We start from the raw sequence: 23,403 nt of genomic DNA on the forward strand, positions 1-23,403 counted from the left end.
TTAACACTCTGTCGTTTCCAAGAAGTCTTGCTCTTCTTTTTTATTAATGCTTTTGTTCATCAACCTTTTCCAGGAAGCAAAGAAATAGAAAAGCATTAGATGAATGGACATTCAAGTGAGACAGAAATGTTAAAAAATATATATAAGTAAAATTTATTTGTATTTCACAAGTTATTACACCTCTCCACCTCCCTTAAATATTCATTCAGACTTCCCAACATATCAGAAATATATTACTTTTCTTAAATAATACTGGCTTTATGAAAGAAGACATATGAAATGTGAAACACTCATGTTCTTGATCTGCAAACTATAAAAATTGAAAGAGAATAGTGGACCTGTGGCGTGTCAGCAGGTCTATGCCAGCATAGTGGACCTGTGCGTGTCAGCAGGTCTATGCCAGCATAGTGGACCTGTGGCGTGTCAGCAGATCTGTGCCAGCATAGTGGACCTGTGGCGTGTCAGCAGGTCTATGCAGTCATTACGTCATCATCTGGGATTTGTGTATACCATGATGAGATGGTGTATTATTTGGAAACAAATTATTCATGTGGAGGTGACACATATGGTGGTATATATATATATATATATATATATATATATATATATATATAGTATGCTCTGTTTTAAGAAACATTTTTACAGATACCAAGTAGATACATACGTGGATATTGTCATAGTTAGCTTTAAGTTTTAATTTGACACAGCCAATGGGCTCCTGAGAAGGGAGTCTCAGCTGAGGGACTGCCCAGATTAGAATGGGCTTTGCACATGTTTTGGGGGGAAAGGCGGGTTTACTCATTGTTGTAGGAAGGTCCAGTCCACTCTGGGTATGAAATCTTTTAATAATTTACTCAAGCTTGCTCATGGTCAGGTTTTTCATTTATGTAATAATTGCAAAAGCATTGTAGACCATAGCAGGTACCCGTGCTGATTACATGGGAAAATACAAATGAAATTCTTGTAAAAGGTTGTGTAATTTCCACACTGATGAAATGGGAAACAGTCAAAGAAAGGTTTATCATATTCTTCACTGTTCACTAGGACAATGACTGATGTTTTAGGAAAAGACAGATTATTTTACAAAAATTCTTTGGTAACAATTACATGTATAGCATTATATCTATGACCATCATCATCAAAATACTGTGTTAAAAGCTTTAACGGTCTAGAAATTATAAAAGCAATCATTTAAATTAAGGTATAAATAGCATGCCTATTATCAGTCACTGCTATGTCACAGATATTTGGAAAGTTTTAAATTTGATTATTCAACTATAATGTTTAATGCTTAATATATAATGGTAATGATCAATATATAACTTTTAAGACCACTAGGAAAAGCAGAAATAAAGCAATATTTGACTTCAAATGATTTGGGTTCCGTATCTAGTTCTTTTACTAACACTCTCTGATTATGCATTTTCATATATATATTTCTGATATTACATAATATATATGAATATCTGACTAGATAGATGACAGAGGAATATGAAAAACATACCCAATTTTATAGTATACAATATAGAAAGTATGCATTCCAAGTCATGGATTATATGAAATGTTATACAAATAAACAAATTTCATTGGCAAACATATCAAGATACTATGGGATTTGTTGTTTATATATTAAAATTATTTTGTAAAAACAATCACAGTTGTGTGTCTTAACTATAAATGTATAATAACATAACATTAACAAAATTAGCCAAAATATTCTAGTCCTAACCTTATCAAATTAGCATATATAAGTCTACCATGTAATCCTAAGCCATTTCAAAATTACATACCCTACCTTCAGACAAAATCACCTCAGCATAAGAGCTCACCTTTTCTCCAAATCCTTAACAGTGTCCATAAGTGGAATATTTAAAGTCTCCGGCAGAAAGTAGATGTTGATTGTTGCCACTATGGGTATGATCCCACAGAGAATCAAAGGGAGGTGTACAAAATACTTTCTAGTAACAAGTGCTAGTGCAGACAACATTGCTGCTATTCGGGCAGCAACATTATAAACACCAAATAGAGTAGACCTTCAAAAATAGACCAGAAATGCAAAACCTGAATATATACAAGCTTTATCTTAATAGCATCATTTTCAGTACAGATATCCGAAATCACCCAAGGTCAATGTGGATTTTCCTAGCATCCAATGTCGTTAATGCTGTGTATATATCTACATATCACAATGCCTTCTAGAGTCTCATAAAAAGCATTTTTATCATATGGACACAGACTTCTGCTTTTGTTGGACATACTACAAGGTGTTTAAAGTTCTAGTTCTACAGGTCAACAAAATATACAGCCTATTATGATTTTCAGTTTTCTCACCTTTAAAATGGGCAAAACAGATATTGTATCAATGTTCATTGAGTACAATATTAGGGTTACTTGATAAAATAAGATGAATTAGATTTAAATTTAAAATTAATAAGAATAATATTTTAGTGTGTAGCATGCAATATTTAGTTATTTCGTTTACACTAAAAATATGGAAATCTATATACACTTTAAAATTAAAAAATCAACTTTACTTTTTTCCTTCTTTTTCTTTTCAGGTAAGTCTTGACCTGGCATATGGACATTCATTGAAAAATTTAGCACAAATAGTTTTAAAATTAGAAATTCAATATTTGGTTGATGGTACTTTCTTATAGAAATTTAGAGGGAGACATGTCACAAAAATGAAATCTAAAGAGTAGAAAAAGTATATTGGTAATTTAATCTAATTAATATTCAAGTTCACATATCATTTCTTCAAACAATTACATGAAATTGCCATTTTACATGAATTTTCTCATTTGATATCTACAGAAAAATCAATTTCTCGAGTGGGCATATTTTATGGGTATTAAATTATAAATGTCAAAAGTAACTATTAAAAAATTAAAGAAGCCAGAAAAAACCATTGGCTCACTTGGGATCATATGCATGTAAGTACATAGTTGAGGAGTGAGTACTGAGGAGGGGATAGCTTCAGGGAATTAAATTTGAATTACTAGTGGAATATTTTTGCAGGTGTAGTCCAGCACTGAGGCTACACATTGGAATTGCCTATTGATGAAAAGATTTGCCAAGAAAGTTCATTTTCAGTTAATTGTGTTTTATATTATTTCCCACAAATGATAATAACATTCTAATAAAACAGTAAAAAGAATTTATGGGTGATAATGGATAAAAAGCAGTGCCTATATTATTGGGATGCCTAATATGATGGGAAGGCTTTAATGGTGTATAATACGACAACCACCTATATACAAAATATGATGGTTCTCTATTCATAACTTTCTAAAAAGTTAGCTTTTATCAGGTAAATTCAAGGTTATCGATCAATCATGTCTTGCTGTTAGATGCCCTGTACCCCACTAAGGGCTTCATTAAGTCCTCTGCAAACAAACAAAAGCATGCTGTCTTCTGTTCTAAGAGAATAGAATCCCTGAAAGTTATCTAAAAATAGATTTATTAAGAAGACTTATTTTTTTATTTAGGTAGTTCAAAATAAAGAAGTGGCAGTTGGTAATGAAGAGTTTTGCCTTCAGAACATGTAATAATGGATAAGAGTATAAGAAATTTTTACTGATTAAATAAAAATAGTCCACCATTAGTGGAAAATTGGGTTATATCCAACATTGAGTTGCCAAAGGAATCACACGAGAATCCTCAAATAACCCAGACTGTTGTCAAGACACTCGGATGCTCTTCATAAATTGCTATCAAAGTCCCATTGCTGAAGACAACATCCAGACAATTCATTGAACATGGAGAGGTCGAGCTGGTTTCTACACAGAATCTTCAAACCCTTTCTTCCTAGTGTCTTTGGTACAAGAAGGTAGTCTATATAGTATTAAAAGATAAACATAAACACCAACCCAGACACAGAACTTTGGATCTATAATCATGTCAGGCTTGCAAGATATGCATAAGGCAATAGTGGCACAAAGCTTGTGGGATAACCAAACAATGTCTGATTTTATGTAAGATCCACTCCAGGAGATGGAACCCATACCCTACACCAAGAAACAGAGACTAGATAGCCCAAAGATGTAGGGTAAAACCAAATACTATTGCTCTTTTAAAAAAAATAATAAAATGACTCCTAATGATATTCTTCTATGCTCATAGATCATCTTCTTCAGTCATCATCAGAGAAATTTCTTCCTGCAGTAGATAGAAGCAAGTACAGAGACCCACAGCCAGATATTACACAGAGAGAAAGAAAGAGAAACCTTGGAATACTCACTCCTAAATGGGATGTCTTTGCCAAATCCCTCCCCCCTCAGATCTCAGGGAACCCTGCTACAAAGGAGGCTGAAATTAAGAGTCAGAGGGGGTAGAAAACACCAGGAGAACAAGGGCTTCTAAATCACCATAAACAAAGCTCATATGAACTAAGAAAGACTGAAGCTGTTGGGAGCAGTGAGACCCCAGATCCTGAATTGCTTGTAATCCCCTGATCTGAGTGCCTACAGCTGCTCTGAGCACGGGACCTTCAGGAGTTCCTGATGGCAGGAGAGTGGTTTCTGGTGGGTTTGGCTGGGGCGTGGCTATCTCTATATAATCTGCCCCTGAACACAATAAAGGGGGGCATTTTGGGGGAATTCAAGGATGACCCATGTCGCTGTCTGTCTGTCTGTCTGTCTGTCTGTCTGTGTGTGTGTGTGTGTGTGTGTGTGTGTGTTTGTGTATTTTAACCTCCTGCCCCTTGCCTGAAGCTCACAAACTGAGTGCCAGAGCACCGAATGCAGACACGGGGGCGCGGTGTGTGGCAATTGGAGGTTCCCACCGAGATATCGGCAGAAGCAGCCTGCACAGGGCCCACACAGATTTGCTCCGGGTCCTCTGTATATAAGTATGGCTTCCAGTTTAGTGTTTTTATGAGTGTGTGAAAAAGTGAGTCCCCGATTCTTGTGCTCTTGGGCTCTTCTCTGTCTGTGTGTTTGCCTTGTTTAACTTCACTTTGATAGTTCTGGGTGGGTTGTTTGTTTTGTTTTTAACCTCATTCTCGTTTATTTTGTTACATTTTATTATTATTTCTTAGAAGCCTGTTCTTACTATGGAGAGACAGAAAAGGAGTTGATCCAGATGGAAAGGGAGGTGGAGGGAGGTGAGTGGGAAGAGTAGAGCAAGGACAAATCATAATCAAGATATACTATGTGAGAAAAGAAGGGTCCACCACAAAGAAATATAAATACTAAATCAATAAGCAAGATTTTTTAGTAACTTTTCCAAAAGAAATTTGTTTTATCTTGTTGTCAATATTGTCCCATTACATATTAAACGGTTTAGATAATCAAAATGTTCAAGATTCTCTACTGAAGATAGTACCCTTAGAAAGTCCTTTCAGGCTAATAAAAAGTGCATCAGTAAGCAATTCTGAGGTGAGTACCCTGCTTGGCAAACAACCCGTGTAGGCTCAGCTATGCAATGGAAAGTCCTGAACATAAAGCTCTTATCTTCTGAAACACACATGCATGTTTAAGAATGTGTGACAGGACTGGTTATGGTGCTGTGTGTCACCCATTCCTTATTCGGCAACATTTTACTTTGGTTTCATCTTCAAGTTGGCGCCTTTTCAGACTTTGTATACAGGTGTTCCTTGAGCCACCAGAGATATAAAGTCATAGGCTAAGCTAGGCTATTATTTTAAGCCTGAAGAGATAGAGAAGGATGACAGTAGCAGTCTGTGTGTGGAAACGTGCATATGATCAGAGTTTTCCAAGGATGGTGATGTAGATGGACTTGGGAAAGCACAGCAGTTTTTTCACCTGCCAAATTAATTTACATGCTAGCCATTCAACTCTGAAGATTGTTGGAGGACACTTTTTATTTATTTTATGTTTTAAGTTTGACTTATGAGTTACTGCGTTTATTTAAGATGTTTTCATGCATATGTAATTATGCCTCATTGTTATTACTCTCTCCTCCCACTCCCCCATCCCCCTGCTCCTACACATCTAGACAAAAACATCACCCACACACAATCACAACCCATTACATATATCCCATTTGCCATCAGACAGATTGTGCTGAATAGCTTTGTTTTAATTTGACCCAAGTTAAAGTTATCCGAGAGGAGGGAACCTCAATTGAGAAAATGCCTCCATAAGATTGGGCTATAGACCAACCTGTAGGGTATTTTCTTAATTAGAGATTGATGGTGGGGGGGGGTTCAGCCCATTTTGGATGGTGCCATCCCTGGGAAGGTGGCCCTGAATGCTCTAAGCAAGCAGGCTGAGCAAGCCATGTGGAGCAAGCCAGTAAGCAACACCCCTCCACGGTCTCTTCATCAGCTGCTGTCTCCAGGTTCCTTCACTGTTTGACGTCCTGTCCTGACTTCCTTTGATGATGAACAGTGATGTGAAAGCATGAGCTAAATAAACATTTTCTTTCCCAAATTGCCATGATCATGGTGTATCATCACAGCAATAGTAATCCTAACTAAGGCACAGGTCATCCAAACTAAACTGCAGCATGCACTTTAGAATCAAACCACACCACAAATCAAATAGACCTAACAGATATCTATCTATAGACTATTCCAGCCCACAGAAATGGAATACATATTCTTAGCAGCAGATCAGAGCATATTCCTTAAAGTAGATTAAATGCTGGAAATGCCTCTTAAACTGACGCCTATTAACTCATTTAAATTTTCTAGAAACTTCCAGGAGTATTCAGGGGGAACCTTGGCAGTTTCTTTCCTTACCTAAGCACTGTTGGTGAGAGTTCCTGGGTGTAGGCTAGAATCAGACAAGTGAAAGCTGCAAAGGAGCCTTTTCCCAACAGGAAAAGAACAAGACGCAGGACATACATCTCTGCAGACAGTGGTAAGGGAGAAAATGATTATTTTATTAGTAGTTATTGATCTCTGATTTAAAAAACTACACAGGTTTTCTAAAATATTGAACACTAAGACATTATCTGGAATCAAGCACTGCTTTTTCTATTGAAAATGCATTCTGATTATGGTTTCTGCTCCCTTAACTCCTCCTAGATCCTCTCTACCCCACCCACCCACCCACCCAAATCCACCCAGAAAACATGAAAAAGTAATAAAATAAAAACAAACCTGAATATAGAAAAACAAACATATTAACAAAAAATCTTTATTTTTTTAAAAAAGTTTTAACTATCATTCATAAAATGAGCTTGTTTCAACATAATTAAGGACATATATGAAAATTCACTACCAACATCACATTCAATAATGATATAGGAAATCTTCCTCAAAACTACAGAGCGAGGTATGTGAACTCCCACCAACTGAAAATGAACTCTATACAATGACAACATACATGTACCTGACAGTATTAAGTTCCAGAATATTAAAGAACTCCTAACACTACATAACAAGATTTCAGATAGCATGGATGAAAAATGGGCAAAGACATCAACAGAAATAAAAAAAAATAGAATACTTAGAAATGACTGTGGTAATAGGTTATTCTGAGTGAATGAACTCCTGAGTGAATATGTGTAACAGAAAAGATCAGGCCATTTCAAGGACCCCAGTCTCAGACTCATGACAAAATAGCAAAGCCCATCTCCCTGGAAAGTAAGACTCAGAGATTATCTCTAGCCACACATTCACGACTCCATGGAGCCACTGGCCCTCTTGCCTTTGCCATCATAATAGTGACTGTCTCCCATTAAAGCCATCACTGAAAATAAACCTCTTAGTTACTTCCTGTCAGGGACTAGTCACAACCACACACCACAGAAGGATCTGATGGGCATCAAATACCCTCATTTTTCTTTCTAAGGAAACCTCCACTCACCTGATTCTACCTGTCTCCAATACAAACTAATGACAGCTCATGGTTTCAGCTTTACATGATTTAAATAAATGCTCTGAAATGTCGTCATGCCAAAAGAAGCATGCCTTTCCTATTGGTGAAGAGCTTCAATAAAATATTTACTAGTCAAAGACAATGAAGTACTTTGTAATCAATTTCCTCCTCATCTCTTTCCCCCTCGTTGTTTACAGGTTATTAACACAATGAAACCCGTTTTCCAAACCACATGTCCTCCGTCTGCCTCCTAACGCATCCTTTTTGTGCATTTGTTGCCAAATAATACCCATTTGGGTTTAGGGTTTTCGACATTCAAGGGCACTAGAAAGTCTACTTGTTTGTAGACAGTTACTGTCCTTTCCACGTGATATCTTCATGCCAAGCACATACTGTTAATATAGGCCTTACAGTATTGACTGTTTTCATGACTGGTAATGCATAATATTTCCTAGTGATATCTTTTGTAGAACTCCCAAGTTTAAAGGATGCCATAAAGTCGGAATTCTTCTTATTAAGGAAGTTGCAGTCTTTAAAATGTACAGCACTGTACACTTAAATGTACTGTACTTTAAAATGTACTGTAGCACTGGTTAGATGAGGAAGAAGGTAAAGATGCCATCAAGGTCTAGGACCTGTTTTGGTTCCAGAAGCTTATGCAGTAGAAGGAAAGATATAACTACCGTTAGTTGTTCTTTGACCTCCACATGTCCCCACATGTCATTTTCTGTATAGAAATTAATGGGCTCAAGCTCCCTGTTGCTATTCTTAACCCAGTCCAAGAATTCAGAATTCACCGTGCAACCCAATATAATTTTCTGTAGTCATTTTTCTTATCCTGAAATTTGACTAGAAATAAATCTCGTTGAAGAAAGCTATACATTTTAGTTTTGATTGTGTGGTGGAAATATTACTTGTAATGATTGTATCCTTTCCACTGTTTCCATATAAATAGTAAATAAATAAATGTTAAAATGTGAAAGCTCTTTTAGAATAAATAATGAGGGAGCTGGAAAGATAGCTCCTCAATTAGGAGAACCTACCGCTCTGGCAGAGGATCAGAATTTTTTCCCAGCAACCACATCGCACAGCTTATGAGAAACTTTATATAACTCCACTTCTAGGTTATCCAATGTGTCTGTCCTCCCAGGGCACTCACATTGGTATGTCTATACATTCACACATAGAATGTACATACACATGTGTCTATGTGCACACATACAAGTATAATTATATAAAATAAATAGTTAAGTTAATATATTCTAATGCTCTTCTAGGCAGCAGAGTAAGATACATTCACTATTGGGAAAGCCATGTGTACATGGATATATCTTAATAATGAGGATCTAAAGACTGAGGAAGTCTCACCTTCAGGTATAAATATGGTGATGGCAATACAACTGCCAATTGTAAGGAGTGTAAAAGCAATTGAAGGACGACGTCTTACTCTTCTTATTATAAAATATGTAATTGATTTGCTGGGTATGTCTATCACTGCTAGGAGAGTCAGGTTCAGGAATATGTTCTTTCCCAAAATTCGAATATCCAACAAGATACCATAACCACTGAAAAGTTCTGCAAAACTGGAAGAAAGCATAGAGTCATTCAAACAATTGAGGCATGGAAATATTTTATTATGGTGTGGGGGGGCTCATTTGGGATTATTATTTCCTTCAAAGATACAACTAAAACTTAATATCCCAAGTATGGGATGAAATGGAGTTTTATAATGTCACAGAAGGAAAAAAAATATTAAAATAAGATAATGATAAAAATTATCAGTAAACTGAGTAGAGTTTATATAAGTAAATGTTTATTTAAAAACATTCTGAACTTAGTCCACTGCCTTGATAGACACTAGATGTGAAGTGTATTAGGATCCAAAGGGAAAATAGATATATTCCTGAGAGATTCATAATTTCTTTAATATTTGTTTGAAGTTTAACATATTTATAATACACTAGACTGACTTATAATTTTGTTAGAATTAAAAATAACATCACGTGTAGTGACATTTCATTTAGAAATGTAATAGCATTTCATTTGTATTTTAATAAATAAAGCTTGCCTGAGGATCAGAAAAGTAAAACAGCCACGCTGGCCACCCTTACAGACCAGGCAGCAATGACACACACCTTTAATCCCAGTAGCCACACTACTTTGCCATAGAAACCAGGTAGTAGTGGTGCACACCCTTAGTCCCAGAACTAGAGAGTCTTATAAATGGGAGGAGACAGCTCTCAGTCTCAATCTAATTCTGGAGGCAGAATCACCATTTTCAAACTGAGGTTGATGTGAGAGCCAGTATCTTGGCTGCTTTGCTACCTGGTCTTCAGTTTGAACCCCAATATCTGGCTCTGTGTTTTTATTATTGTGACTCAATCATAAAATAAGCCTTCTGAAATTTGAAAATTGTGATAATTTTAATTTGAAATTATTATACTATATATACACATTATAATTACTACATATAATAATTAATTACATATAAAATATGTTATCATTAGCCAGGCGGTGATGGCACATGCCTTTAATCCCAGTGCTCGGGAAGCAGAGGTAGGAGGATCTCTGTGAGTTTGAGGCCAGCCTAGTCTAAAAGAGTTAGTTCCCAGATAGAATCCAAAGCAACAGAGAAACCCTGTCTTGAAGAAAAGAAAAAAAAATGTATATATGCATATATATATATATCATAATTAGTAGGACAAGCTAATATATATAAACAATAAATCTATGTATTACTGATGTTCTTAATAGATCACTTTAAATTTATATTTTAAATAATGTAATTTTATGATGATAAGCTGCTTCAAAGATCAGCTTTCTGAATTCATTTAATATATAAAGTAAGAGACATATTTCTATTATTTCATTGTATATCACACCAGCTTTTATTGACTTAGTGTTATTTTATGTCTACGGGTGTTTTTCCTGTATGTATTTCTGTGTGTCCAGAGGTCAGGAGAGGGTATGTTGGATTCTCTAATAATGGAGTTACTGACAATAGTTAGTTGCCATGGGTACAGGGAAAGGAATGCTGGTCCATTAAAAGATTAACAAGTATTCTAAACCCCTCACTGGTGTCTTATTTTATGTAAATAAATGAAAAAGAACTAGAACCATGAGTGTTAACTCTGAACTGAAGAAATAAAGATAATTTAAAAATCTGTACATTACTACAAGAAACATACCTCAACCTCAAAGACAGACATAAATACCTCAGAGTAAAGTGTTGGGAAAAATTGCCAATCACATGGAACTAAGAAACAAGCTGGTGTAGCTGCTCTAATATCTAACAAAATAGACTTCTAACTAAAATCAATCAAAAGAGAAAAAGAGGGTCATTTCATAATAGGCACAGGAAATCTCAATGCTAAATATCTATGCTCCAAATACAAGGGCACCCTCATATGTAAAAGAAACACTTCTAAAGCTTCAATCACACATTAAACTGCACACACTAATAGTGGGAGACTTCAACATTCCATTCGCACCACTGAACAGCAAAGGACACTGTCACTAAGACAAAAAGGCAGCCTACTGACTGGGAAAAGATCTTCACCAACCCCGCAACAGACAAAGGTCTGATCTCCAAAATATATAAGGAACTCAAGAGACTAGACTTTAAAATGCTAATTAACTCAGGTTTGCCAGACAAAACATTAAGAAATAAGGAAACTAACAGATGTTTAGACTCAAACAACTTATAAGACATCTATAGAGCATTCTATCCAAACATTAAAGAATATGCCTTCTTCTCAGCACCCCCATGAAACCGTCTCAAAAACTGACCACACACTAGGTAACAAAGCAAACCTCAACAGATACAAAAAAAAGGGAATAACCCCATGTATCTTATTAGATCATCATGGCTTAAAATTAGAATTCAACAGCAACACTAATCCCAGAAAGCCCACAAACACATGGAAATTAAACAATGCTCACCAGAAGCATCAATGGGTCAAGGAAGAAATAAAGGGAAAAATTAAGGACTTCCTAAAATTCAATGAAAATGACCACACAACATACCCAAATTTATGGGACACAATGAAAGCAATGCTAAGAAGAAAGTTCATAGCATTAAATACCTACATAAAGAAGCTGGAAAAAATCCCACACTAGTGAATTAACAGAACATTTGAAAACTTTAGAACAAAAAGAAGCAAACTCACCCAGGAGAACTAGACTGCAGAAAATATCTAATTGAGAGATGAAATCAACAAAATAGACAAGCATTATCCAAACTAACCAAAAGGCAGAAATGAAAATGGGGACATAGCAACAGATACGGAGGAAATCCAGAGAATCATTAGGTCATATTTCCAAAACCTGTACTCCACAAAATTGAAAAACTTAAAGAAAGAGTATTTTGTGTAGGGCTGGGTTTGACCCAGTAATGCCACTTTGGGGCATATATCCAAAGGATGCCCAATTGTGCCACAAGAACATGTGTTCAACTTTGTTCATAGCAGCGTTATTTGTCATACCCAGAACCTGGAAACAACCTTAATGCCCCTAGATCAAAAAATTGATAAGGAAACTGCAGTACATTTACATAATGGAGTACTACACAGCAGAAAAAAATGACATCTTTAAATTTGCAGGCAAATAGATGGATCTAGAAAACGTCATTTTGAATGAGGTAACCCAGACCCAGAAAGACAATTATCATATGTACTCACTCATAGGTGGCTTTTAAACATAAAGCAAAGAAAACCAGTCAGATCACAATACCAGAGAACCTAGACACCAATGAGAACCTTAAGAGAGACACACATGGATCTCATCTACATGGGAAGTAGAAAAAGGGCAAGATCTCCTGAATACATTGGGAGCATGGGGTTCATGGGGAGGGTTCAATGAGAGAGGATAGAAAGGGAGGAGAGCAGAGAAAAATATGAAGCTCAATAAAATCAATTAAAAAGTCTATGCAGCAATAGAATCATTTAATATGTACTTTTTCAAGAGGCTAAAAATTAAGTTTGTCTTTTCATTTTCCTACTGTTTGAGAAATGGTAATTTCCTTTAAAAATGTATAAAGTGATAGTATATTTAACATGTCTTTGGATTTTCTTACATCATATTTCAATTTTTACTTTATATTATATCCTGCTCACCCAGATTTTGTAAGTGTTTGCTACATACAAACAATAAAGAATCGGGTCTCTGGAGAGTTCTTCAGATGCCTGTCCATCTATCTATAAAATAACTCTAGTGAGAAGTATGGAGCTGTTTTTAGTGCTCGTTTACTGTATAGAAAAGCCTGGGCTCAATATCCATGTCCTGCAGCTCTAGTTCCAGTGGAAGAGTTTGACATGCAGTGTGTGTATGTTTAAGAAGCTTAGCCTTGAGCAAAACTTGAAGCAAAATGTGTGTGGATTTGTTTCCAGTGTTATGCCTTTAGGTTTACTGCATCGAGATATGAATAAAACTGATCAGTTTAACAAAATATATATTTGTCTTCCTTATTATTTAGTGAAACTTAGTTCAGGTCTAAATAGCCTTTTTAATTTCATGTTTATCTTTCTCCAGCCCCAGTAAATTGCAATCATCCCATGAAGCATTTCAAAATAATATGACCTAATATGACCCATATAAGTTGCTTTTATTCTTCCTTACATGTATTTGCATTTTTCATTCTAGTGTCTTGAATAAAAGGAGAGATGTTTGTTTATCCCATATGTTCTCCCAGGATTTTGACTGTGTATTAGAAGAGGAAAGGGTAAACTACTTACATTATACTGGAATTACAAATCAGTACTTTACGCATTATGGGGTTAATAATGATGTCCTTTATTCTGAAATGTTTGCTGGTTGAATTCTGATCTTCCTTAAGTTTGCATTGCATAACCTTCAGAAAAATAAAAGGTCAAGTCAAAAAATTTAGATCAAACAAAAATTAGAAACAAATTATCGCAAATTATATTCCACTCCTGTCTGTTGTATAATCTAGGCCATTGTGGCCTAGCTTATACTCAGACCATCTAAAAGGAAAGTGAGACTGGCAAAATGCATAAGGTAAAATTCATGCCACCAATCCTGATGACTTAAGTTCAATCCCAGCCCCCACAGTTCTAGTCCAAAGCTGATTCCCACAAGTTGTCCTCTGACCTCTGTGTGTTTTTCCGGGCAAGTGTGTGCCCCAACACATGTACACAAAATAAGTAATAAGTACAATTAGAATATTAAAGCAAATAAATAAAAATAAAGAGAAATATATTTCAAAATGGTTAGATGAACAAGCATATATTATATGCTATGAAACTATTCCCTAATAAAAATTATAGAAATGACTTGCTAATGATTCATAGGTTTCTTATTGGTGCAGTTTGGTCAGACACAGTTATAACTAGTTAGGTTGTGCTCAAACTAAATGACAGTTATCAAAATCTCCCTAAGAATCTCCAACTGTACTAATTATAAATGATTAATTAATAGCTGTTTCATAGTGAATCAAGTCTTGTATCTAGTTAATTACTAGAAAAATTCCAGTTAATTTTTATTGCATCACTTCAGATTTGTATATAACTTATACTGTTATTAATTTTATGTGAAATTAATTTTTCAGTAAAATTATACATTAACTATTAACCATAGGACTCAATATTTTAAAAGATTTTATCTAGTTTTTAAATATATTTTTATTAATTTTGAGAATTTCATACTATATATTTTTTAACTAATTGTTTTTATGGCTTAAATTGAAAAAAAATATAGAATGATCAAGAATGGAAATACTTATATCTAACCACTTATTTATGATGCCTGTAATTACAGATATCCAAAACACAAATCTGCAACACATTTTATTTTATCATTTTTCCTCAACGTGTACATATTACATTATATCCAGGACACCAGCTAGACTTATTCAACTTATTTTCTTTTTTCTATAGTAAGTACAATGACTGTAATTAGCCTGGCAATTCTGTGAATCCCTTAAGACAATCAAAACTTGTTCACCATATAAAAATATTAGTTTACTAAAGAAATGGAGTATGGCGAATTATATTTTTAAAATTATAATAACATCTTATCTTCCATTCCTTCCAACACATCCCATGCACATCCTTTATCTCTCCCAAATCCATGGCCTCTTTTACATTTTACATTTCTGTTACACATATAGAAACATATATATATACATATATATATTCCTGTATACATAAACACCACCAGCTCAGTCCATATAAGACTATCTGTGAGTACAACCTCAGGGCAGGTCATTTGGTACTGGATAACCAACTGGAGCAGGTGAATCTTCCCTAGCGGAAAGCATTTCTCCATGGTGCATTTTAAAAATAAAATCCAAAACAATGTTCTTTTTGATCATTTTTTCATTTAGAAAATGATGATAATGTACACAAACTGTAAATTAATGTTAGGTTTTAAATCAAGTTACTAAGTCTACGGGGACACACACATACACACACACACACACTTTCCTTCCATGACCAGTATGACGAATACATTGTGGACTTCTGAAATACCTGAACATATTACTCTACTCAATTCTTTTCACCCTTTCAACATAATCTTAAGATAATGCTGAAAATTCACAAATGTCAGGAATATTGTTTTAAAAGGATACTTATACATCCATGTTCACTACTGATAAATTTATAATAACTAGAAAATGGAAGCATCCAAAAAGTCTTTCAACAGATGAATGGACAATAAAACTGCAGAATATATAAACTAATTTAGCAGAAAAGAAAAATAATGAAAACATCAACTTTATATGTAAAATGTATCAAATTAGAAAATATTATACTGTCAATATTAAATTGACAGACATTTTCTATCTTCTCTCTCGTTACTAGCTCCAAATCTCCAGATTTGGGATGACAGTGCACACACAAAGATAAACAGATGATCTAACAAAAATTCTAGTACCAAGCACATGAAATACCATTTCATGTTAGTGGAGTTTAAGAGACTTCCAATACAATATAGACTATAGATGTTGTCTTGCTTGTCTCCTAATCATTGAAGGTAATTCCCTATTGCCACAGAGACCATGAGCTTTGTACACAGGACTTAGTGGATGTGAACTGGATCTAACCTTAATACCTCCCTGAGGTCTTGTTGGCATAGTACCGGAGGGTGCTGTGCAAGTTGCTAAAGGAAAGAAACAACCAAAAGTCTTACCCAGATGAGTATGAATCACAACAAAGGCCAGCATCACAAAATATCACTAATGGTATGATAATGGCACAAATATCTTGGTGGTAACCAACAGATTTCTAATTGAATTTAAGGCCCCACCAGTGCCTGGTACTGGAAACTTAGCCAGATCCCTAGAGCTAGAGAGTCAACGATCTTAGAGGAGAGACTTCTACCATCACTTAACTAAACCAGAATCAATTGCAATCTGCATTCTAAATATTTGCCCTTATACCTTTAAATACAATTCTCATCCTTGAACCAACAAAATTCTCACTGCAAAAGAACAAAACCATTACAGAAAACCACAACTCATCAAGATACAAAGATCATAAAGTTCCCAACCTCTTTTGATGCATATACTGCACAACTCTTAAGAATTTTGACTCGGGAATCATCAAGGAAGAGAGAGAGAAGAAATAGTAAAAGCCAGAGGATCAAGAAGTCTTCTGTGCTATGCGTCTCATGACAATAGAAGGGGACATTACCCATAATACCTGAACAATATGGCTGCCTAAATAAGACCAGGACTTATAGAGATGTTGGAAAGTCTTTCACAGCCCACCCCCCCAACCAAGACAAAGAGCTATAGGCAACTAAGAAATTTTGAAAGAGATAGAAATAATTGTCTCCAGGGAATGGTTTTCCTAATTGATCATACAATACTGTATGGTTATCCTTGAAATCAAATACATGTAAGTAGCAGTAAATAGACTGAGAATATTGTATTGATGTATTTAGGTGCAAATATATAGCAACTACTTATGTGCAGAATGAGGCTCACTTTTCTACATCTGTATATATAGTACATGTGGCCACACAAAAAGTGGGCCAGTATCTTGAGGGCTATCTGCTGAAGGAGTTCCCGCAACAGATGAGATTATCGTAAGAGGAGTTAGAGGGGAGAAACTGAATGGGAAAATGGTATATTTTAATTAAAAAAATTTAAAAGAGTAGCCATAATAATCTTTTTAATATGAATCTTTCCCAAATTCTTCTAGCTCTTGGGTATGTTTATTTATAATTTCACTGTGGTGTTTATTAGTCGGTGGCAGTGAGAAATTTAAAGATAATTATAACAGGTTTCTAGTACCTCAGTAGTTAGGTTATGTGTGATGTCTTTCTTCCCATTGATGAAGGCAATTTTCTGTAGGTCCTTTATTGCTTGTTCTGTTTTCCCTGTGATCATTAGCCACCGGACTGATTCTGGCCCCCAGCTGTTTAAAAGATGAATAGAAAGGCAGTTCATATTAAGGTCCAAAGACATTCCTCTTTTATTCAGGAAAAGAATAAATTTATAGCTATGCTCCCTCCTACCAATAGAGAACATTCCAGAATTTAACCAACCTTCAATTTCTGCATGAATCCCACTGTCATACCCTGTTGCTAAGCCTCTTAATATTTTTTTGCAGCTAGGAAAACAACAAACCCTTTATTCTTACAGAGGAGTAAAGATTTCATTATTCAAATTCTAAATGTTTCATAGCACTCTAATTCAAAAAAGTTCTGCCACTTCAGCACAGAACTCTAAATTGAAATTCACAAATTTTAAATACAAAAATGCACCTATTCCAAATTAAAAATATTACTACATTCTTAAACTGTTTATTTAAAATAACAGCTTATGTTCTATCCCAGAGAAGACTAAGCTTAGAAGATTATCTGAGTAGTTGAGTTTAGAAAAAAGAGACTGTTTTAATTTCCTAAAGATGGATTTAAAAGTATCTATTTTCAAACTTCTCTGTCCTTGACTGCCATGTAGCTAGATTTTCCTATGGTTTGATCTCAACATTCAAGTGCAAAACAAAGTGATACATAAATGAAATTTTGAGCCACCATCCACTTAGTTTTATAATTTAACTGAAGGAATTATCCTAATATTGATTTTTCCTAAGACTTCTAAATTTATTTCTCTACATATAGCACTTTAAAATGGCACAGAGTTAATGTATAAATGGCCAAACACTCCTCAGTAGACATAACAACACCATCATACATTACGATCATTGGAATTTAATTGTTTAGTATGTATATCAAAGTGCACGTACCAGAAAACAATGAAAAATATGAAGTGGGGCAAGGCATAAGCAAGTTGCAGCATATGCCAGTCTGAAAGCAAATAAGCAAGTCCCCCAAGGCAGGAGTGGCCAATGCTGAAGGACAGTCCACTGAGTACTATGATTGTGCTGTGCCACCGTGCTGTGGTTTCTTCTAAAACTAAAAGAAAAAAATGAGTTCTGTATTAGTGTGCATTTTACTGGTGTGTTTATCAGCATAGCTAATAACATCTTGAGGAGAAAAGGGTTTCTTTCATCTTAGAGATTGTAGACCATCATGAAGGGAAGTAAGGACATGAAGGGAATTTGGAGGCAGGAAATGAAGTAGAGGCCATGGAGCAAGACAGCTTCCTGTCTTGCTCTCCATGGTTTGTTCAGTCTGTTTTCCTGAATAATGCAGGACTACCTACTCCATGGTGGTAGGACCACTCAAAATAGGCTAGGCCCTCCTAGCTTATTAATTGATCACTAATTAAGAAAATGTCCCTCACACTTGCCTGCAGTCCATTCTGATAGAAACATTTCATCTGAGGTTCCCTCTTCCCATATGACTTTAGCTTGTATCCAGTTGGCAAAACTAACCAGCACACTATCCAACACCATTTAAGGAAGATGACTTCAAGAGCAAAATGTAATGTATATGTACAGATCAAGGCAAACTTACCAAGGATAGTAGAGTTGTTTATAATATTACTTATGGAGGCAGACAACAGGAATCTCAAGGCACAGTAAAGGAAGAAATTGGGGGCAAAGGCACAGCAGGTGCCTAAAATCCCATATGCTAAGCATGAATATGCCAGCAGTGGTTTTCTTCCAAACCTATGGTAACAGCAGTTAAAGTAGTGAAAAATGTAACAACTGATTAGTTACACATTATTGGCATATCCCCAGAAATCCTCGTTACTCTTAGACCCTTGTTTTCTGAGATCCTTTACCAACACCACAAAACAATTAAAAGTCATCTATCTTTACAGAAATGTCAATGTATGGTCACTACTTTTATGTATCTAATGAAGCACATTTCTCTATTTCTGAGGGAGCCATCACACCATCACACTGAGTATATTCTAAGTTCTTTAAACAATTTTATCTCTCTCTCTCTCTCTCTCTCTCTGTGTGTGTGTGTGTGTGTGTGTGTGTGTGAGAGAGAGAGAGAGAGAGAGAGAGAGATGCAGAAACCCATTGAGACCAGACTGGGACATATGAGTTGACTTGCTGTCCTCTGAAATAACAGCAAGCACTCTTAAGCACTAATCCATCTCTCTATCCTCGTCATTTTTTGCTACCTTTTCTTCTTTCTTGCAAAGCATATCCACACATACTAATTGAATTATATCCTTCCTCATAAATATTAATAACTAACATATGTTAATAATATTATATCATTCTTAACCGATTTGTTTTCAAATCTGCCTCATTACTCATCTGGTTGTGAAGCATTTATCTACTCTTAACTCAATATTTTCTAGAAATTTCCCTGAGCAGTCACCATACTCAAATGTTCTTAGCCTCCTGTCATAAACTTTCTTATGGACTTCAAGCAAATTAATTTTTATAAATGAGTATTTTAAGAGCACTACATATTTTTTTCCTTTTTTATTATTTGATTTTATTACTTTAAAAAATACCAACCCAAATCCCCACTCCCTTCCCACCTCCCACTCCTTCCACACACTCTCCAACCCCACACCCCTCAAATACACATAGTCTTTTAGTTGTCAGAGTTCTCTGGCCTTCCCATATACCGAGTGTAAGGAGAAAAAGAAGATTCAATTCTTACAAATTTAGCTTCTTAACTTTGTCTCTCATTGCTAAATCTATGCTATTTTTGCATTAATCACATTTGTTACATGACATTTTATGACCCTTTTGTTTGCCCCTTACCTTTTTTCCTCTTCCACCTGTTAACCTGTTAATTCTTTGTGGGTCAGTTCAATGATCACACCTTTTGGGAGCCTGAAATAATGATTTCAATCTTCCAAAGATTTTTATTTCTCTGGAACATACCTATCATTACAATGTATTCAGTCTACCTAGATTCTTTCAATGTTCATAACTTTTAATAAAAATGTATACTCTTTAAAATCAATTTCATAGATGGTTCTTTGTCAAAAAAGAAACTTACCTGTCAGAAAAAATGCCACATATTAAACCAGACACCAAATGCCCTGCTATAGCGATGGCTTGTGCGTAGTATTTGAATGATTGAAAATCACAGACTAAATCCCACTGTAAAAGATGAATAAAAGATACCATAGCATGAATAATTATATATAGTATTTGGAAAGAAGCCTCAATTACAACCAGATAACATACTTGCTGGATATTGAGAAAGAGGTTATGATATTTTTTCACATTGGCAATGATCACTTCCTTGGTAACTTATGGTTAGACATGTTATTGGCCCTAGATGAATGCCTACTACTATTACTTTGTTAAATATACATAGTATTTAACTGTCTCCTAATGATTACATTATATCCAGAGATTATTGCATCAATCACTTATTTTCAGAACAGTCTCTATTCATTAGTAGTAGATGATGATCAATGAAGAGATCCAAAACTGGTCAACACAGAGAAAATAAGGGACTTCATAATACTCAGCCTTAAATGGAAGCTATATACCATACACCACACTGAGGTATCATATATTAAGCTATTTCTCGAGTAGTTGGGTATCCATGGAACATTTTCTAAATATTTTTAGTGTTATTTCTTCCATCCTTTGTTCCATCCTCTCATCTACTTTACCCTCCCAAACCTCAATTCCATTACTCCTTTTGAAATTTTTATGCCAGTGCATTTTATCTCCCTTCCCTTGAAACTCTCCTCCCATGCCCCCTTAATAATTTCCTGACCTGTGTAAGTATATGAAACAAAACGCACATATGTGAAGATTCAAAGTTAACATTTAAAGATGAACTAAAACTTGTAACATTTTTCTTTCTAGTTTTTCATTACCTCTCTCAGAATGATTGTTTCCAGCTCCATCAATTTGCCTGTGGATTTCATAATTTTATTTTTCTTAATAGCTTAATAATATTCTTTAATGGTTTCATGATTTTAATAAATGGAAGTAGTTAACTTTATAATATGTGTCTACATTTTCCAACTTCAGTGAAGAGGATTTACTTATCCTTTATAAAATGTAAGATATTTGTCTTAGTATGGGAACATGTTTTGGAAACATGAAACAATTTCTAACAAGAGATGTATCCACTCATGCAAGAGTGATGTGATTTAACAATCATGAAACAACTAACCACTTCTCCACAGAATTTGAGGCATGCTTCACAGAGGGAAATTTCATGTTAATACTGGTCAAGAGTCCAAGGTTCAGGCTAACATAAGCCCTGTCGTTGTTACATTGCTCAATTGCTATAATATCAAATTGCCTTCTTGTGGTAGTTTGAGTGAGTCCAAAGACTTTTATGTTTGAGTACTTGGTTACAAATTGGTGGAGCTGTTTAGGGAGGATGAGGATGTATGGCCCTGTGGTAGGAAGGGTATCACTGGGAGTAGAAATTGAGGTTTCAAAAGATTCATGAAATTCCCAAAGCCTCTTCTCTGCCTCATGGTTGTGGATCAAGATGTGAGCTTTCAGATAATCCTTCTCTACTCCATTATGGACTCTAACTCTATGAAACCATAACCCAAAATAAACACTTTCTTTTATGAATTGCCTTGGCTATAGTGTTTTAACACAATAAAAGTTAACCAAAACGCATCTAAATATTTATGTGTATACCTGTAGACCTATTATCTCAATCATCCTTAGAGAAGTGTCTTCTAGCAATAGGGACCAATCAGTGGATGACAAAGAATTACTCAATAGCTTAGAAAAGGAGACTGACTGGTCAGTCCTAAATATAATATTTTACATCTTTATATCTTGATTAATACCACCTGCCCCCAAAACTCAGGGAAAATTCTATATTCTGAACATATCATAGCTATCTAATTCATGAAGTTATAGCAGCTGTGGTAACCTACTCAAGATATGCAAAATATCAAGCAAGCCCAAATTCCAGCATAGATATATGTAGTATACATATTCCAGAACTCACCCCTTACAGAAAATTCATTTCGGAGAACTTCTGTTTTAAAATGTATTATAAATGTTTTCATTGTCATCCTTGAAACCGCTCTAACTCTAAATAGTTATCACTTATGTGAAAAATTGGAATTTAAAATGATTATGTTCAGATGATTATATTACCCAGAAATTTTCCTAAAATCATAATATGTAATGGTACTGCCTTAAATATTAATAAACTGAATCATAAAGCTGATTAACAGTAATAATAGATCTTAGATTTTTTTCACCCAAATAAGATGAGTCCTGAAGATACACTGCCAACCATAATATCTGGATGTAATTCAGTTAAAAGCTCTGTAGAATGATGGTGTTACTCTCTTTTCAAATACATGGGGGAAAATCCATATGAAATATGGATATAGGGGTATAAAGTATGTGTCAAAGGCAAAAGACTACCAGTCTTAACTTTGAAACTATATTTCTCTTAGAAAACTGAGTGGGCACATATGTGCACATGCACAGGCTCACACACACACACACACACACACACACACACACACACACACAATTTCTCATCTCTTTCCAAGGTCTCAATATTTTGTGAAAACTGTCTTACATCTCAATAAATGGCACCAGGGCTCCACGGTCAACACTAGATGTAAACATCTTACCTCAGTAACTATGGTAGAAGTAAAATCACTGTGGTCATATGTCCATCCATCCAGGCATGGCTCAGTCTCCAGCTCAGTATTGTTAGGAATTGATACATTAGAATCTAAGAAATGCCACTGGGTATGCCGGAAGCGTCGGCATTTTTCAGGTTTCTGATCAGGGCCCATGGGGATGGAGATCTTCAGCAGAGTTTCAGTAGTTAAGTTCATGGTTATATTAATTTCAGATCTGTGATTGTCAAGAAGTTTTACATTGCAGTGGTGATTGGGGATGGCTGCTGTAAAATTTTCCATGAGGTCATGAGAGGATGACAGCAAACATAAAATGATGTAAAGGACAGCCCTCGAAATTTGAAATCGTCCACTGTCGCCTACACGCTGTAGAATTTCATCAACGGCCATAGCTATTCTTATAAAAGGCAGCTGTAGAATCATAGATAATGTGGTATAGAAAACAAAAATTAACAATGATGGCTTAAATGATATATATATATATATTCTCTGGACCAGAAATTCAGAAATTTGAAATGCTCATTCTTTTCCCAACAAAGTGTACATTCCCAGCCAGCCTATTAAAATGTAATAAACCATCTGATTCCATACACAACATTGATAACAGTAGGTTTTAATTCATAATGACAGGGAATTGAAATTTTAAAAGTCCCTGGTTTGGCAACTGCA

General features: G+C 35.2%; 1 protein-coding gene across 1 annotated transcript; it reads right to left on the reverse strand.

The window, feature by feature from the left end:
• LOC119824052 (solute carrier family 22 member 22-like) lies at positions 1-23,124 on the reverse strand. The gene is made up of 10 exons (XM_038344269.1): positions 22,723-23,124; positions 20,136-20,239; positions 18,675-18,829; positions 18,002-18,170; positions 17,047-17,170; positions 13,523-13,638; positions 9,159-9,373; positions 6,707-6,815; positions 1,831-2,033; positions 1-71 (listed from the first exon to the last, which is right to left on the reverse strand). The coding sequence occupies exons 1-10, from the start codon at positions 23,122-23,124 to the stop codon at positions 1-3; spliced, it is 1,668 nt and encodes a 555-aa protein (XP_038200197.1).
• Between the last annotated feature and the right edge of the window lie 279 nt (positions 23,125-23,403).

The sequence above is a fragment of the Arvicola amphibius genome, chromosome 9 (assembly GCF_903992535.2).
Source record: "Arvicola amphibius chromosome 9, mArvAmp1.2, whole genome shotgun sequence".
Lineage (NCBI taxonomy): Eukaryota > Metazoa > Chordata > Mammalia > Rodentia > Cricetidae > Arvicola > Arvicola amphibius.

Coding starts and splice junctions, on each gene's coding strand:
- LOC119824052 (XM_038344269.1), bottom strand. CDS start 23,124: ATGGCCGTTGATGAAATTCTACAGCGTGTAGGCGACAGTGGACGATTT. Junction 18,830..20,135: donor TGTGGCATTTTTTCTGACAG/GTAAGTTTCTTT, acceptor CTGTTACCATAG/GTTTGGAAGAAAACCACTGC. Junction 2,034..6,706: donor CTCTCACCAACAGTGCTTAG/GTAAGGAAAGAA, acceptor CTATTTTTGAAG/GTCTACTCTATTTGGTGTTT.